An 18,104-nucleotide genomic window follows, 5' to 3' on the forward strand; every position below is an offset into this window, starting at 1 on the left:
AAAAAAACTAAAAAAAAAACATGGGGGAGTAGAGTAAAAATGGCTGGAACTCACGTGTAGACTCGAATGATAGGTGAGTTTGCCATCGTCGCCCAGGGTGACGTACTTCTTCTTCCAGTCCTTGTTGAGCGCATTGTGCGACCTCTTGTACAGGTAACCTTGTTTGATGGGAATGGCGCGACCGCTGCCCAACTCGCCTCCGCCATTGCTATTTTTGGCTTTGTCCTTGTCGTTTTTCTCTTTGTCCTCCTTCTTGGATGACGACGGCGTGAACAAATTCGACCGCCGACGCGATTTCCTCGATGTGGTCGGGGTCGAGCTGGGCGTCGGCAAATCCTTGCCGTCCTTATCTTTGCCGGGCACTGTGAGCGTGTCGACGGTGGAAGGCGGCGTGCTGCGGAGCAGCGCCAAACTCTCGGCCGATCCCAGGGCGTTGCCGGATTGCGAACTGTCGCCGAGCAAAGACGAAATAAAATTGACAAATGTAAGACGTTTTTAGATTAACGTTTCTTTTTTTTTTCTGACTGGAACAGATTGAATAGAAACACGCGAGCCCCTTCCAAAAAAAAACAAACAAAGAAAGTGTTGTCCTGTTTTTACCTCTGCGATGTTGGACCCATGGCGTTGAGATGTTTCTCGGCGGGAGGTGCGACTCCGACGGACGAGGAGGTCGAACCGCTGGAAACGACCGTGTTATTGGCGGCGTTGTTGCTGCTGTTGCTGCCGCTACTGTTCCCGCTGCTGCTGTTGTTGCCCGTCACGTTGTGATTGCTGTTGGTCCGCCGCGGCGTGGCGCTGCCGGCGACACCGGTCTTGAGGTTGGGGTAGTGATTGACGTAGGTACCGTGCGGCGGAGGCGGAGGCATAGCAGCTGTCGAACCAGAACAGAAAGAAAAGAGAGCAGACAAAAACAGATAATTTTAGATTTTTTGTTCCTTTTTTTTCCCGTCTTCTTTTTCTTATCTGCCCATCCCCGCCGTTCCTTTCCTTTAGCTTCTCAAACATACAAAACAACAGCAATTTCGACAGAAACACAAAACGATTTTGAAATTTTTTTTTCTCCGAAAGATATCCCGGCAAAATTCAAAAAAAAAAAAAAAAAAAAAAAAAAAAAAGAGACTCGTTCATTTCACGTCTTCTTCTCGCTTAAAGGCAAATCGTTTGAAAGCCATCCATCATCATTGTTACATTTTAAATATCGTTGCTTGTTTCAATTCTTTTTGTTTGTTTTTTTTTTCCTTCCTTTTTAGAAATGTCTCGCCTCAAGGATCGCAAGATCACATTCAAAAAAAAAAAAAAAAAACCAAATAAAACAAAAAGGAGCAAGGTTGAAGGAACCCTCAACTCAAAAGGCAATAATGATTGAATGCCTTCAGGTTATGATTCGGGTTTTTTTTTTTTTTTTTTTTTCTAACCTCGAGCGGCGAGGGCGCCGTTGGTATTGAGACTAGCGGAATTGGCCGACGACGAATGGAGATTGAGCGCGCTGCCGCTGAGAGCCGAACCGCCAACGTTGTTACTGTAGCCGGCCAGGCTACTGTGACCCGTGCCGATGGAGCCGGCTCCAGCTGGGCCTAACGTCGAGCCGGCCACGACCGAACCCAGTGACGAGGAACTGAAACCGCTGGCCGCTCCGGGGTAACCGCCGCCGCCGCCAGAGACACCACCGACACTTCCCCCGCCACCGGTCGTGATCGACGTCGTACTGCCGCTCGTGTGTTGCTGTTGTTGATTGTAGTGCCGGCCGAGCGAATAGTGATTAGGCGTCGTCGGACGTTGCGACGCCGCTGTATTTACCACGCCAGCAGATGGTGCTCCAAGTGGATTCAGCCTTTGTTGGACAATTTTCTGGCAAGCTATTCAAAAGAGAATGAAATAAAAAAAACAAAAAAACAAGGGACCGTTTAATTTGCATTCGATAACATCTCGTACGTAAAAATGTTTGAATTTTCTTTTAATTTAAAAAAAAATGAAATAAATGGTGATTACCATCTTGGAAAACGCGCTCGATGTTGAGCCCGTAGGTGGCGCAGGTCTCGTAGTAGGAGCATCGCCTCAGGTCCGAGGCCAGCTTGCGCGCTCTGGCTTCGTCCACCACCCGCGGATTTGCCTCGTTGATTCCATCTGTTGAAAACATATATATATATATATATATATATATATTTTAAAAATCAAACAACAACAAAAAAAAAGAGGAGGGAAAGATAAATAAAAGAATGAATATCCCCCCCCCCTCTTAAGTTATCTTATGTCTAACTTGTCTATGCGCATCCTCCCACCGACGCGCATACAAAAGCGTGGCAGCGTCGGAGTGACTACATACCGTACCTGTTCTTTCAAAAAAAAAAAATAAATAAATAAAAAAATAAAATAAATTTCAATTTTTATTCCACCCCCCGCAAACTTTAACCGACAGTCAATGCGCGGCGAAAACTCCCCCGTTCTTCGGGTCCGTCCGCCCCATCGCGTGTGCGCGGGATATCCGAGCCGTACAACACACACACAGGGACCAGCGTCGCGCATAGAAAGCGGAAGAATAAACAAAGAGCCGCTGCTGTTGCCGGCAGGACGGACTCAAAAAATGTTTCAATAGCTCTAACGTTTGTGTTGTTTCTTTTTTTTTTTTTTGTCCTTTAGAACACATTTGCATTGAGTCAACATGTCAGCATTAGCTGCTCTATGCTTAAAAAAAAAAAACGAGAGAAATGAAAAGAGAAAAGAAAATGCAGAGTGCGGGAGGGGATGTCAAAGCTTAACAGAGAGACACATGAAATACACCACACCCGCCCTACGAGCTCTTCCTCTTTATCTCTTTTTCTTTTTTCCGTACATCAATCCTTATTTAATTATTCACGTGCCGTGTTTACACTGCCGTTAATGCAACGTACCGAATTGAAAAGGAGAATTTAGTTTTTTTTTTATGTTACATTCAGTTTCATTTTTTTTTATTAAGGTAGCGAATGGATCGGAGCCAATGATGCGTTTCTAATTCGCTCAATTCGACACGACATGAATTAAGGCAGAGTCGACTGGTTTTCATCCCCTCCTCCCCAACTCAACTTTAAAAAAAAAAAAAAAAAAAAAAAAAAAAATGGAACTTTGTAGCTACTTCGTTTCTCTTTTAGATTTCGAATCGGAGGTTTTTAAATCGAATAACAAACAAATGATAAGAGTAATTAAAAAAAAAAAAAAATAAAAAAAAAAAAAGAAACGAACCTTGAGTGCCGACGAGGATGAAGGGGATTTCGGCCGCGTTGCGGTACTGCGCCATTTTGGCGTGGTACGAGTAGATGGCGTTGAAACTGGCCTCGCTCTCCAGGCTGAAGACGAAGATGACCGCATCCACCCAGGCCGTGAACTGTAACACACAAAATAAAATTGAAAAATGAAACCAAATGAAAAAAAAAAAAAAAAAAAAGAAAAGGAAAACCTCAATTGAATGCAAGAATCAAACAATAAAAGAAAACATAAAAACCGTGTGCTTTATGATGTATAACAAAACTATCATGACACACATATTGCCGAAGAAACCAAACCCCCTCCCACGATCGAGGAGCGTATCGAATGCAAACCGTCAAGCAACTCCCTCCCACCCCCTTCCGGAAGAAGTAGAAGAAAAAAAAAAAAAAAATCCTTTTCATTTTTTTTTTTTCTAAACATATTGAATGCAGTACACGCTCTTGTGTGTACCTCACAATACAATAGGCTGAAATTCAAATTAGCTCATAATGGGAGGCCTAGCGGGTCTTGTGCGCGCGCACGGCCTGTGTGTGTGTGTGTGTGTGTCACGCTCTTAATCACACAAAACTGCAATGAATGAATGTAAGACGAGGGTAGTTTTTTTTTTTGTGTGTGTATGTGTGTGTGCGTGTTCTTCCTCCACCCCCTCAGCTTCACAACTACTGTACCATAACCAAAAAGGCTTTCTTTTTTTTTCGAAATATATTCATGATGCCAACCCGATGCCACTAAATTGGCAACGGTCAGTAGTCGCAGTGCCGGTTTTTTGAATTGTTATTGTTGCATTTGCATAGAGACCGTGGTAGAGCGCGCGTGTTCCAACAGATCATTCAGTCAACTGAAATCTGCATACATTGTACGTAGACATACACACACATCACACTATGCGTATATACATAAAGGAGTGATGCTAAGGGGATTTAACACATAAAAAATAATAATAATGGCTCCCAACCCACCCTCTTTTTCTTTTTTGCTACTGTGATTTTTTATAAAGGCGCAGATGTCAGACCAGCATCCCGAACGATTGCTAACGAGTCAGCCACAGCAAATGTTGTTTTACATTTTTTTGATTCCTCACGACGGCCTCTGCATGAGTATTATATCATTGTAGATTGAGCGCAATTGACATGTGGGTGGACGGGGGGAGGAGAACTCGCACACGAACCTCACCCTCATTCCTGGGGATTTAAAAAAAAAGGAATCTTTTGGGGTCGGTTGTTTGTCTCATCAATTCAAAAGGGGAAAAAAAAACAGCATCTCTGTCCAGCATCTGTACAAATAGGAGAGGGGTGGAGTGCTTCTCTCAAGTTGCGTCACATCATCAAAGTGATGCGCGGACCACCCAAAGAGCAGAACTTCTCTTTCCTCATTTGCTGTGTTTTTTTTTTTCCTAAGTACTCGCACACATCATTAAGTTAATGAACTTTTTTGCATAATGCGGAAGAGGGCAAAACACACACATACAAAAAAAAAACTCAAAGTCAAAATCTTTTCCTTAACAATCCCATTGCCCCCCTCCGCTCCTCTCCTCTACACACACGGGCAAAAAAAAAAAAAAAAAAATACAAGTGAGGATCAAAGTCGTAAATAAGATAGTCTCCCACAATTGCTGCTATACACCCACGATTATGGAACTAGGATGAATGAAGGTATAATGAAAAACGTAACGTGGACAACAACATATATCATAGCCATGTACGGGTAAAAAAAAAAAAATAAATAAAAGAAAGAAGAAATGCGATACTAATGACCGGCAGCTGATGGAGTGACATCGAAACAGCAACAACCAGACGCTTACATCCTTATGTTTAGTTCATACGGATGTGGCAACAACGTGAAAATGTGTATCAAAGAGTGCAATAAGAATCGAAAAAAAAAGGATATTATGTATAAGAGAGGGAAAGAAAAAAAAAATATAAATGACATTGCATTACGTCCAACGATATTGCACATACACACACCCCCTCTCTCTCCGTGTGTGTGTGTGTGTGTGTGTATATCTTGAATGATGTGTTCCTTATTTTGAATGTGCCCATAAAAATTGACTGTTGCATCCATTCGGTACGGTATCGTGCCGTCATCGTCCTTTCGTACTGAACGAGTTGCTACGGCGTGCCATTGCCCTTTTTTTTTTATGAGCTGTGCGCCGGCCCACCTCTCCTTTAAATGTTGGGCTTTGAAATTGATTTAGCCCCCCCCCCACCACCACCACCCCCCTTTATTAAAAGAATTTTTTTTTTTTTTTGCCATGATGAAGGCCTTGAAAAAATATTGTACAAGTTAGACCTCCCCTTTCTCTCATGTACCCTTTATGACGCAATCTAGAAGCTGCTGTGTTGTTGTTCTTTCATTGAAAAAAAAAAAAAAAAAAAGGTTACGGCTTGCTTCGCTATTATTCCAAACGTATTTCAACACGGCCATTGAAACGATTGAAAAATGAAATTGATTTAATCAACTCTTCCCCACAATTTTTTTAGACCTAACATTTTCTTTTTTGGTGTATAAAATAAATAAACTCGTAAATATTGAAAGGAGCCGGACAGCAGGCGTGAAAAGATTGATTTTCATCGCCTTTTCAATTACAATTTTCATTCTTAAAAGAATTTTTTGAAAATCGAATTTTCATAAAGGATTTTTTTAAAAGAATTCGACACGCGATTGTCATTCAGATATGTACATATTTTTTTTTAATGAACTTACTTGGAGTTCGGGGGATCCGCCTTCATCGCGGATGAGGAGGAGATACGACTGGCCGTCGATGGAGATCTCCTTTTTAAATCGGCCGCCTTCTGGCGACTCTTCCTGCATGTAGGAGCCGGTGAGGTAACGGTGGACCAGCGCCGATTTACCCGACGCCAGGGAACCGACAATGCCCAGACGCAAGTCCGGCACCGCTCTCGATAGCGTCCATTCTTGACTATTCACGAACGAATCTAAAATGAAAAAAAAAAAAAAAAAGAAATAAAAATGTATTAGAAAGTTCATTCGACCGTTGCACACATTTTCTATCGAAATAGAGTTGTCTGCCACTGTGCAGACGTTTGATAAACAAGAACAACGTATTGAGAAAGAAGTCTTTTGTCAATTTCAAAAGAGCGCAAGAAGCTTTTTTTTTTTTAAGAGAAGGGTAGGTGGAGGCGGAGTAGTAGGAGGAGCGGGCACGTTCCCCCCCCCAAAAAAAATCCATTTGAGTGTACCGTCAGATAATCGAAACGAATTTCGACACAGACTTTCACTGATCGATCGATGCAATAAAAATTCAATTTTTTTTGTATTATTATATCGGATGGAACAAGACGGATCCGGTTAGTTCGCTACAACAGTAGCACACTCCACACATCAATAACAACTCCCTCCCCCCTTTTAGAAAAAAAAAAAAAAAGGACATAAAAAAAAAACAACTTGATGGATTTCCAAACAAGTTTTTATATACATATATTAGAATTATCCCCTATTCGTCACTTTCATCCGCCTGCATCCGGCAAAGACAGTTAAAAGGAGGGGAGTAGCCATTTTCTTCTTCTCTTTTTTTTTTTTTTTTTTTTTTTTTTTTTTTTTACGTTCATCATGATTATTATTTGATCATTCTTTTTCCACTCTTTATTTATTTTTTTTTTTTTTGTGCGGTGCTCTTCCTCTTTTCATTTTTTCCCTGCTGTTCAAACAAGAGTTTTCCCCCGCATGTGAGGTAAAAACACACATCCACCTGGCTCCTTCTTCCAAAGTTGAAAAGCAAAGGACAGTAGTGGGGCTCTTAACGCGCGTCAATCAAAATAGCCCACAAAGAAGAAGAGAGAAAGAAAGGTATTAAATAATAAAAATAAATAAACACCCAACAGAAGTGGGATGAAAAAAAAAAAAAAAAACCGGTTGTCCCATTTAGCAGACAAAACAATCCAATGGCGGTGGCAAAGTTTGCAGGACACGTGATGATGGGGGCTCATTCTCGTTTTAAAAAAACCAAATCAGATAATCCATTTTAAAAAGCTTTTTAATCGAGTGGACATCTGATTTTTTTTTTTTTTTCTATTGAGCTGAAGTGCAGTTTACAAGAAGCGAAAGCAGATGCTTCTATTCAAATGTGATCGAACGGAATGGGAAGAGCGAGGGGACTGGGCACTGATAATACCTGTGGCGGTGGAAATACTTGTGATGGTCGGTGTAGGTGTAGTGGGTGTAGGAGTTTTGACCAGAAAAGATTTAGTGCGGCGGAAAGAGCGGCGCAAAGAGCGCCGGCGGAACGAGCGGAATATGCTGGCGGCCGTTGAAGATCCATGTTTGGTCGGCGTGCTGACGGGCGACGCGACGGACGTCGTCGTTCCGCCTCCCGTCCCCATGTGAGCCGGATGACCGGGCGTCGTCGTCACGACGTGAATCGGCGTGACGGGGATGCCCGGCCGCGCGGCCGCCGCTCGCGTGTAGCCCCGCCTGAACGGCGATGGAGCCAGCGATTCCTCGGCTTTGCGCGTCGACGCCGAACTCTGCCCGCTCGCGATGCCCAGCGTCATGTTGAGCACTTTTTGGTAAAAGGGCAATTTCTCGCCCAGCAGGCCACCGCTGTGGTTCTTCATTATCGAACAATTGAAATTTTTTTTTTTCAGGGAAAAACGATTTTCCAATTCCAAATTTTATTTTGAAACGCACAAGTGCGGAAAAAAAAAAATATATTTCAGGGGGGGGGGGGGGGGGGTGAGGTCGAAATCTCCGCACGATGCCACACAATTCGAACAAAAGTTTTTCTTTTTCAGTTTTTTTTTTAATGAGCACAAGTTTTTATGTTGGCATTGGCGAATGATTTCCTGTCGATTGAGTTTTCCGTTCGTTCGTTCGTTTTTCCTTTTTTTTTTCTTCGTGCGCACACACACACACACACACACACACAGAGTTTTTCGAATGCGCGTCGTATCGCTGCCTTCGATCGGCGAGAAATACAACAAAAAAAAAAAAAAAAAAGGAAAATGTTCAGTCACGCGTGTGAATCGAAAAATTCGGAAGGCCCACCCGCTGTGGCGATCGTAACACAATGGATTGGACGAAGAAGAAGAGAAAAAAATTGAGAGAATCGGAAGGCAAGTCGCAAACCAATAACAATAATGAGCTCAAATGAGAAAAGGAAGGAAATATTTTTATTTTCCTCCCCTTCGCACGGCCAAAATGATTGTTATGAATGAGATCCAATAGCGGGCACAACGACGACCAACCCGATGAACGGGCCGCTTAATTTTTCTTGCTCCAGCAGAGCGGCACGGGACGTCGTCGTCATTTGGATTTGTTTTCAAAATCAATCGCAAATCAGTTCTTTTTGATTGTCTTTTCGTTAACTCGGTCCGCTTAGTTTGGCGTGCACGCACCAGTTCACTTTGATTAATAAAACTAAAAGGGACCCAATGCGCTGGGGGTTGCAATAATGATCGATTCACGTACAGCAAATCAGCCGAATTGCCTTGATTTGTTTGTTTGAAACAACGGCCGAAACAATTGTCGAATAAAAGAAAACACAAAACACACACACACACGCAGACGGGCCGGCACGAAACGCAATTTCCTTTTTAGTTTCAAAGCAGCTGTGTGTTTAAAAAAAAAAAAAAAAAATGGGCGGAAACTGAGAAGACGGTTGAAGCCGGAACGACGGCCGGTGAGCGACTGAGCCCCAACGAGGTGAGTCGGGGACGGATGTATAGCGCATACACATACACATACACATACACACACACACACATCACTACCACCCCCATTTGCCCCTCCTTCCCTCCACCCGGCGAACGACGCCCGTCTAAGGGCGCCGTGTGCGCACGTATATCCGTCAGAGGTGGAGTCGTAGGGTGAGGAGGGTAAAAACGGGAAGAAGACGAAAGGCCTACGACTAAATAAAGGGACTCTTCTCTTATTCTCTCCTTGCGGCTAAAGGAAATCGGAGAAGGTATTGTACGTACGACTTCTTCTTTCTTCAGCCCGTTTTTGTCCTGTTGTTTTGTGTGTATATTTTTACGTGCGCCCGTGTGTGCAACACACAAAAACCTCTTTTTCCATTCTATTTTCTATAGGGAAAAAAAAATATTTTTTTCGAGGTGTGGTAAAAATCAAAAAAAAAAAAAAAAAAAAAAGAAAGGACGATTTCGCGTGTGTGTCTGTGTGTCTGTGTGTGTGCGTTATACGGTGACATGGAACAAGACGGTGACCATCGGGGGCATCGGACGCACGCCGGGGGTATTTCGTCCCCCCCTATTGTTTGATTTTTACCTTCTTTCATCCTCTTGAAAGGTGTCCTCTTTTTTTCTATGAATGTGCTTCAACGTTCTACTGATGGAGAGAACACGAGGAAAGGTAAAAACTGGCCCGTGGTCGAAAGGCACCCCGCAATGTTTTTGCTATTCTTATTTTTCTTTCTTCCTTTTTGATTTGACAACAGATGGAAGAAAATAGAATATGACGACGATGACGGCCAGGAAAAAAAAAAGGGGAGGTTCCCGTTTGCTTGTAAAGGCTGGCCTTTACAAACAACAACAAGACAAACAAGCAGAGAAGAAGAAGAAGAAGAAGAAGAAGAAGAAAAAAAAAATCCGAGTTGGGTCGCCTGACTTTTTGGGAGAAAAACTTCAACAAACATTCACGACTCGTGTTTTTCTTGGTGGGACGTCCGGAAAGCGCGAGAAAAACGGACCGATGACGTACACAATGAATTCTTTTCTTTGCACGACGTATCCATCATATTTTCTTATCGGCTTGAAAACGTTTGAATTTCCTGATTAATAACAAAGCAAACGACGACAAACGCGCGACGCCTCTTTTCTCTTTATCTTCTCGCAACAGCCTTCGAAAATGGGACGCATTTTGTCTTCCAAAAAAAGACGTTGTGTTTGTTATAATGCGGGGGGGGGGGGGGGTTAGTTACGTAAAAAGAAAGCAAAACAAGGCCCGCTGTAATCCCCGTCAAGACGATTGGATAGAGCCGGGCGTTTTCCTTTTGTTGCCAAAAGGCCGCGTGCATATCAATTCAAAGTCGAGCATCAGAGAACGCGCCTTTGAAGAAAATCGGAATTGATCCGATTTCAAGGTACTATACTACTCTTCTATTTATTATGCCGTGCGCATACAACGAGCGTACCGCAAGATATATCACAAAATTTTCAGCTAAACCTGGCCAGCAGCAGCAGCAGCAGCAGCAGCCCCCCTCTTTTTCTTGAAAAACGAAGAGAAGGGGGGGTCGTGTCGGCTTCGACAAAGAGTAAAGAAACGCAGAAATTCTATTTTTCATACGATCCGCTCTAGAAATCGAAGAGATAGAGCTGCTAAATTCTCTCCCCCCCCTTAGCCACTCTATACAACTCTTCTTTATCAAACGTATAAATAAATATTTCTCCCCCCTCTCTTACACGGGCTCGGCTGTACACGAGAACTGTTAAAGATTGTGCTTTTTCAATCAATCCCCTCTGCACCTTGGAAGAAAATGTTCGCCAGAGAAGAGGAGAGGAGCGAAATAATAATAATATATAAAAAAAAAAAAAAAAAGAGGCACGTGTGTGTAGGACAAGAAGGGCCATCGTCGAATTTCAAAAAGCCGAGTTCTATTTCTTCTTTCACCTCAGCGGGGCGCGCAAGGGCGCGCGCGCTTCAGATTCAAATTACCGTCCAAAAAAAAAAAAAAAAAAAAAAAAAAAAAACTCCACCCTCTACACTCAAACCTATGAATATATATAAAAAAAAATTTAAGCGCTATTATTACGGTTTGTAAGAAGAAAAAGAAAAAAAAAACGAGTGCTGCAGATCATCTCTACTAACCGTTTGCGAAGCGAAATAAGAGAACAAATAAAAGCGCGACGTGCTGGCGTGCGCCAAAAATCTCCAAATCTTTTTTTTTTATGGCCCTAGTTTTTAATGGCTTTAAAAAGAAGGTGAGAGACGATCAAGTCGTTACACAACAAGACAAAAAAAAACATGTGCGAAGGAATTTTCGGCACGGCTTTCGTCGACAACTCAATTCTTACATTTTTAATGTCTTCCGATTCATACGCACACACAGAGAGAGAGAGAGAGAGAGAGAGAATGGAACCTTTTTACCTTCCGCAAGCGGAGGAAAAATGATGGGCGTTAAAAATACATTGCGACTTTTTGATTTTTACGATCTCGTAAAAATGCGATCACGGGGAGGGGGAGAAAGTAAGAAGCTTTTGATGTGTGAGTGTGTGACATAGTGAAAATTGTTTCGGACGGGCCAAAAAAAAAAAAAAAAAAAATTTGATGGCTTCCGATGGGTGTGAGCGTTAGAGAGAGAGAGAGAGAGAGAGAGAGAGAAAAAAAAAGTCCGTGTTTAAAGTAAGGGCCGACACTTGACAACAATTCAAACTTGATTTCTAAAAAGCGAACAACGCCAATGGCTTTTGTTTGCCATTTCCCACGCGATCCGGACGAATTCGACCAGTTTTCTGATGAACTTGTCATACACACACACACACACACACACACACATACACAAAAAAAAAAAAAGAAATCATTTGTTCCTTATATGTACGTCTACTGTAGCAAAGAACGTCTCGGCTGACTGGATGTCTGATCAAACTAGTCCTAACCCAATCGACTGTCCTTCGTTCAATTGTTGTCATCAAAAATCATGGAGGGGAAAAAAAAAGAAGAAAATCACGCCCGTTGTTAGCAGGAAAATAGTTCGAATTCAAAATAAAAAGTTAAAAAAACGAGCCAATGTCGTTTTTGAAAACTCTCTTTTATATTCGTGTGTGTGTGTGTGTTTGACGTGATTGTATGACAACATGATGGAGACGGCATGGAGCGCAAGAGAAAAGCCCAATAGGAATTTTTGTGCGACAAACGTCGTGGGGTTCGTGTTTGTGTGTTCCGTGTGTCACTGCTGGAGGCTGCGACAACTTCGTCATTCAAAACGATAAAAAAAAAAAAAAAAACTTTTTTTTCTTTCTATTCATTTCATTTCTTTTATTTCATCGATGGAAAGAGAAGAAGAAAAAGAAAAAAAATCAAGAGAAAATCGTTCGTTTTCCTACAAGTTTCTGCTGCTTTGGATTTTTAGATCTTTAGATTCTCAAACCAACCGTGACGGGAGTTTCAAACAAAAAAAAAATAGTCCTAGTTCCGAAGTAAAAAGCCAACACACGAATACAAAAAAAAAAAACGTATAACCTCAATAGAATGAAAAAAAAAAAAAGATACGGGAAAAAAAAAAGGACGTCTGATCATGCGGAATGTAAAAGTTTACCAGAAAGATAAGGAAAAGGAACTGCTACTGTATCTGTTTTTTTTTTTTTTAGGGCTGAAAATCACGTGTGTGTTTTTTTTTTCTTTCTCCTTTTATTCTTTCCACACATAAAAAAAAAAACGAATCTTTTTCTGTGTGAAAAGATCGAATACTGGACCACTTTTTCACCCAGTTTCCCTCATTTTTTTTGTGTGTGTGTGTACGTCCGTTGGGGTTGAATCGTCGTAACTCAACGTCCTTGTTATCTTTGTCTGCTTTTAACCGCTCAACTAGCCTTCCCACTATCTGCGTTTTTTTTTTCTTCTTTTAACTACTTCTCTTCTACAAAAAAAAAAAAAAAAAAAATGGGTAAGAATATAAGCTCCCGTTTTTATTTATCTTCCGCCCCAAAGCGCACGCACTGGGTTCATCAAAATGAAATCAACGCGCTTACTTCGCCCGCTGAATTCTTTTCTAGTCGTTAACTGCTAAACTTCCCTTGGCTTTTCCGATGTTTACTTTTGCTTCATCACCTGGCCCTTTCAACGTCTTCCGCTTTCAATTGCGTCATCATCTCCCCCCCCCCCCTCACTCGCTCTCAACCTTTAAGGAAAAAAAAAAAAAAAACCTTAACAAACACACCGGCCAAGACGCGCGCCAGATGCGGACGGCGCACGTGATTTCGTCAACACAAGGTGAAGATGAAGGAAAAAGGTGATTAATGGAGAAAGGTTCAAAGTGTTTTTGTGGGTAGTCCAAGCTTTGATGCGGCTCTCGTTTCTTTCTTTTTTTTTCTCATGGACGATATGGCCGAGATGCGAGGGGATCAAAAATCGTAGAAATGCAGCAGAATGTGAAGTGCACAAGTCTATTGGATTTCTATAAATGTTTCGGCTGTGAGAGGGGGGGGGGGGGGGAATGACGTAGGGAGAAAAAAAAAATAATTGAAAATGAATCAAAATAATGGAAAAAAAAGACGGCCGTTTTTCGGTAGTGTGGTAGTGGGACTTCGAATGAAAATAATCATGAACAAAAAAAAAAAATAAATATCTGAAAAGTGTAACAACAACACCCCAAAAATAAGAAGTGGAAATCCGGAATGAGACGATGTTGAATAGAGGCAGCAGGACAAACCCCGAAAAAAAAAAAAGAAAGAAAGAAAGAAAAAAAAAATGAGAGTAGAAGAATAGCAATGGATATAGGGGGATTGTTAAAAAAAAAAAAAGAAAAAAAAATATCTAGCAATGGAATGATAAGAAAAAAAGAAAAAAAAAGGAAAAAGAACCAAACAGTCATGATCCCGAGTGAGGGAAACCGACGCTCAACGACGCTTTCCTGAAGGGGAGAACTCTCTGGCAATGTTTTTCCGAACGCGCGCAACCAAATCTCTTATTCCCCTACAATCTCTCTCCCCCCCCCCCCCCCCCCCCGAAAAAAAAAAAAAGAACTGGAGAAAAAGAAATAGAGAAGTAGAAAGCAAAAAAAAAAAAAAAAAAAAATTGTACAGATATTATACATACACAATATGTATAGATATACTCCAGAAATGTAGATGATGGGAAAAAAAAAGAAGAACTAAAGAGAAAAAAAAAAAAAAAAAAGATGAGGTAGTTTTATAGTTATATAGTTGGGTAGAACTAGTGGCTATATACAAGTAGCAGTCGTCATGATATCGCTCCAACAAAAAAAAAAACAAAAAAACATGGAAATTCTATATGTATTTTTTTTTTCTCGCTATCTTTTAACTGCCAGACGTACTGTATGTACGCACATAACGAATCGTATGAACAAACAAACCGAAACGTCATGTTTCTGTGGACTAACCCCGAAACAAACCCAGACCCCCCTCCCATCTAACATCTCCCATGTTTTACCAGTTGAAATAAAAGAAAGGAAAAAAAAATGATTAGTATGATTCACCAACTGCTATTTTTTTTTTCGGGATGATCACGATAGCATCCCATTTACTACTGTTTTTCCTATCTGTACTGGGTAACGTTGTGTAATGTCAACAGACAATCCCGACGCCCCCCTAAATCCACCATCCCCCCCACACACCCACTTAAAAAAAAAAAAAAAAAAAAACGACCAAAACAAACAGAGAAACAAAAAAAGAAATCTGTACAAAGATAAACAGAAAGAATAGCTAGCAATAACAGATAGATATAAATAATATATAGGATATCAATAAATCCGCAATCACAGGACAATAAGAGAAAGAAAAAAAAAGAGGAAGTTGATATTTTTCGGGGGAGGAAGCTGAAACCAATGCGGGAAATTCGATGTCATCTATCTCTATCTGTACACGAGCGACATTAAATAAATAGGAGATCAGACAGGGCAATCGGTCGTAAAAAAAAAAAAAAAAAAAAAAAAAAGAGGAGACATCCGAACCGAAAAAAAAGCAATAAAGAAGATAATGCTTGGGCGATAGACGTTGATATGTATACGAGGCTCGCGACAGGACACAAGATAGACCTACACAGATGCACGAGGAAGAATTCCCTATTCGAAGTAAGCAGATGCTGCGTAGATTGGCCACACCGCACACACGCATTAACAACGTATTCGATTAAATGCGTACGTGTTTTGGCGGCAGGAATGCGCTAGAACGTGACTGATGATAAATCAGGTGACGGATCGAGCGATTCGAAATGGACGGATGACGTGGTCAAACGCGTAAAAAAAAAAAAAAATAAAATTATAATAAGCGAATTGTTGGATGTTTTTACAGTCACCGGTTTCTAAATTAAGGGGGAAAAAAAGGGAAGCTGTAATGTGCTGCTCTTTCGGTTGGACGCTTCACAATTTATTCATAAAAAAAAAAAAAAACGTGTAAACCCACCCCGCGTATGTAATGGGGGGGGGGGGGGGGGGGAGATCGATCACGATGCGAGGGAGTGAGATTCAAAGTCACCATTTTCATGATTGTGTTTACACACTCGAAAAGAGATGCGATCCTTATTTTTGGGTTGGAAAAAAAAAAAGAATTACTACTGGTTAGCACAACGTCAGTTAGCGGGACATTGAAAGGGGAGAAGGAGCGGTGTTCCTGGGGTAGGTGGAGGGAAAAAAAAAAAGAGGTGAACAATGCGTCCAATCGAGTTTAGATTATCATATGGAAGGCGTGTGATTAACATCTCTTTCCGACCGCTCACACATTTTGGAAAACGAAACGAGAAGGGGGTTCTTCTTACTGGAAGGAAATAAAAATTGGACGTTTGGAAATAGATAGTAAGGGGGGGGGGGGGGAGGGAGGACGGAAGTTGTAATGGACGCCCGTATAGATCTCAATCTATACGAGTTAAACCAAAGCCAAAACGAGGATAACAAGGGACAGAAAAATCAAAATACAATAGGATCTGAACCCAACGAATGAAAATAAAAAAAAATAAATGTCAAGTCCAATCTACGAGATAATAGATCGAACAATTCAACCCGTTTTTTTTTTATATTTTTCGAACCGGGTTGACGGCTGTGCGAGGGAGGATTTCAAAAAATTGGGGGCGGGAGTAGTGGGAGGAGATTTTGTAGCGCAATCTAGGATGACGTCTCGTCACCGAACAAAAACGAAAATTCAATAATAATAATAAAAAAAACAAGGTTTTTGTTGTTTGAAAAATTGAAAAGAAAAATTATTAGTTTAGAAGCTATCGCCATTTTCAAAACAAAATGGTGATCCAGCTGCTGTTAAAAAAAAATAATACGTTATCATTTGATCGCGTTCAATTTAAAGGGGATGGTCAGATATCTGACACATTCAATCAATCTCTCCCGATCCAATCGAAAAAATAATAAAATACGATAGCCAATTCCAGCAGCTCGTTTGAAAATCCCCTCCCCGCTCAAAGTAAACGAGATAATCATCTCAACAATCGCCGGACTCGGTATCAAAAAATTGGGTGGGGATTTGATTATATAGCTGTCTGAATTGATGCTTCTTAATCACATCTCTCCTCTTCTTTTTACGATTTCTTTTTTATCGTTTTATATCCATCACGGCTCAACCTTTTCCCCCATTCTAAATATCTTCGACCAGTTGAGATTTTTTATTTTTATTACAAGAAAAATAGGGAAAAGATTAGAAAATTTCCGAAAGGGAGGTTCGCCCATTTTCCGATGTTAAAACATTTTTTTTTTTTCTTTTTCTTTTTCTATCCATTTTCGAACGTGGAAAATGTACACTTTTCAAGTCGAACGAGTCATACAAATTGGGAACGTCAAGGTTACGTGCATCTCTCTCTCACTCTACACGTAGCTTTATATAAAAATAATATTGCGCTATGAAAATGTGAACAAGAACTCACTGACAGTTCATAAATATCGTCATCATAATAATAATGTGCGTACCCAAAGAGCCGCTCCAAATCGGAACGAGTCCGATCTCTTTTTCTTTTCACAAATTTTTCTAGGGCGTTTTTCCGGTGTTGTTCTCTTCATATTTGGGGGGAAAAAAAAGAGAATAAGGAATCGAGAAAAGAAAAAAAAAAAAGAGAAAAGCTGTTGGGAAAAAGTGCGCAAATGTCACAAAACTCTTGAGAACAAGAACAGAACATTTCCCATATTTTTGAAAAAGAAAAAAAAAAAGGTTTCCCCCCTTTTTCTTATAAATATATATATTTTTACCCTTGTCGTCGCAAATGTTCCAAGGGGTGGTGGAAGAAGAAAAAAAAAAAAAAAAAAAAGAAAGAAAGAAGCGTTCGGAATTGTAACACGGGCGTTTTTCAGACGACGACGCTTTATGTACCTTTAACCCTCCCCCCCCCCTCTCTCTTGCAAAGGGAAAAACGAAGGGAATCCACCCAAAACGCATTGAGGAGGAAAGGTCTACTTTTTATCTATAAAATATTTATAATTTTTTTTTTCCAGCTTTCTGGCAAGAATGAAAAGAAGATCGTCCCTTATAGAGGTGGGTCCCCCCCCCCTTCAAAAAGGTTGGACGTGTTCCAGCTAAACAGCGCAGATACATGCACACACACGCACACACACACACCGTAGGGATATGGAACACACTCCTGTTTGGGGCGGAGGAGGTATATACCCTATAACTGTCCTCAGTTCTGGGATACGTTAACACCTGGACACAAAAGTGGAGTGGAACGAAAGTCTAACGAACCCGACGGTGTATATATTTATACTGTATACAACCACGAGGTACACCCAAGAGCAGCCCCCTACCCATTTCGCCTATTGAAGAAAGAAAAAAAGTACCCCGTGCAACGCAGATTTCAAACTGTGTGTCCTCAACAAACTTATGTCACTTCTTTACGGTGTGTGTGTGTGTGTGTGTGTGTGTGTGTGTTTGATAAGAAATCTCGTATTTTTGTCCCCAATTTTTTTTTTCTTCTTTCCATTGGACCAAACACAACAAACGACGATCGACCGCAGTAGCGTCGCCTATTTTTTTAACACACACACACACACACAAATTCTATTTCTTTTTGTGGCGTTTTACTTTCGGCTGGTGAGAAGAGATTTCCCTTGTCCATTGTCGTACGGTCCTCTCGTGTTTGATTTTTTTTTTTTTTTTTTTTTTTTAAAAAGACGCTTCTCTCTCACGGACGTGTGTCCAGATAGAAATGAGAGCAATTCCTGACGGACTCCTAATACAAATAAAGAAAAGAAAAGAAATTCCCAAAAGAAGCCCTTTCTTTTT

General features: G+C 41.0%; 1 protein-coding gene across 2 annotated transcripts in view; it reads right to left on the reverse strand.

Annotated features, from left to right (window-relative positions):
* Positions 1-18,104, reverse strand: part of LOC130696750 (centaurin-gamma-1A-like) — a 30,211-nt gene that overhangs the window by 2,778 nt on the left and 9,329 nt on the right. The window contains exons 1-7 of one of the 2 annotated variants that reach the window (XM_057519856.2): positions 7,373-7,853; positions 5,944-6,176; positions 3,217-3,358; positions 1,990-2,124; positions 1,416-1,856; positions 601-871; positions 55-448 (exon numbers count right to left, since the gene is read on the reverse strand). In XM_057519856.2, the coding sequence (XP_057375839.1) occupies positions 55-448; positions 601-871; positions 1,416-1,856; positions 1,990-2,124; positions 3,217-3,358; positions 5,944-6,176; positions 7,373-7,814 (2,058 nt within the window). In that variant the 5' untranslated portion in view covers positions 7,815-7,853. Of the gene's footprint in view, positions 1-54; positions 449-600; positions 872-1,415; positions 1,857-1,989; positions 2,125-3,216; positions 3,359-5,943; positions 6,177-7,372; positions 7,854-18,104 lie in introns of those variants that run through there. The other variant, XM_059495423.1, reaches the window with a different exon arrangement.

This window comes from Daphnia carinata, chromosome 5 (assembly GCF_022539665.2).
Source record: "Daphnia carinata strain CSIRO-1 chromosome 5, CSIRO_AGI_Dcar_HiC_V3, whole genome shotgun sequence".
Classification (NCBI taxonomy): Eukaryota; Metazoa; Arthropoda; class Branchiopoda; order Diplostraca; family Daphniidae; genus Daphnia; species Daphnia carinata.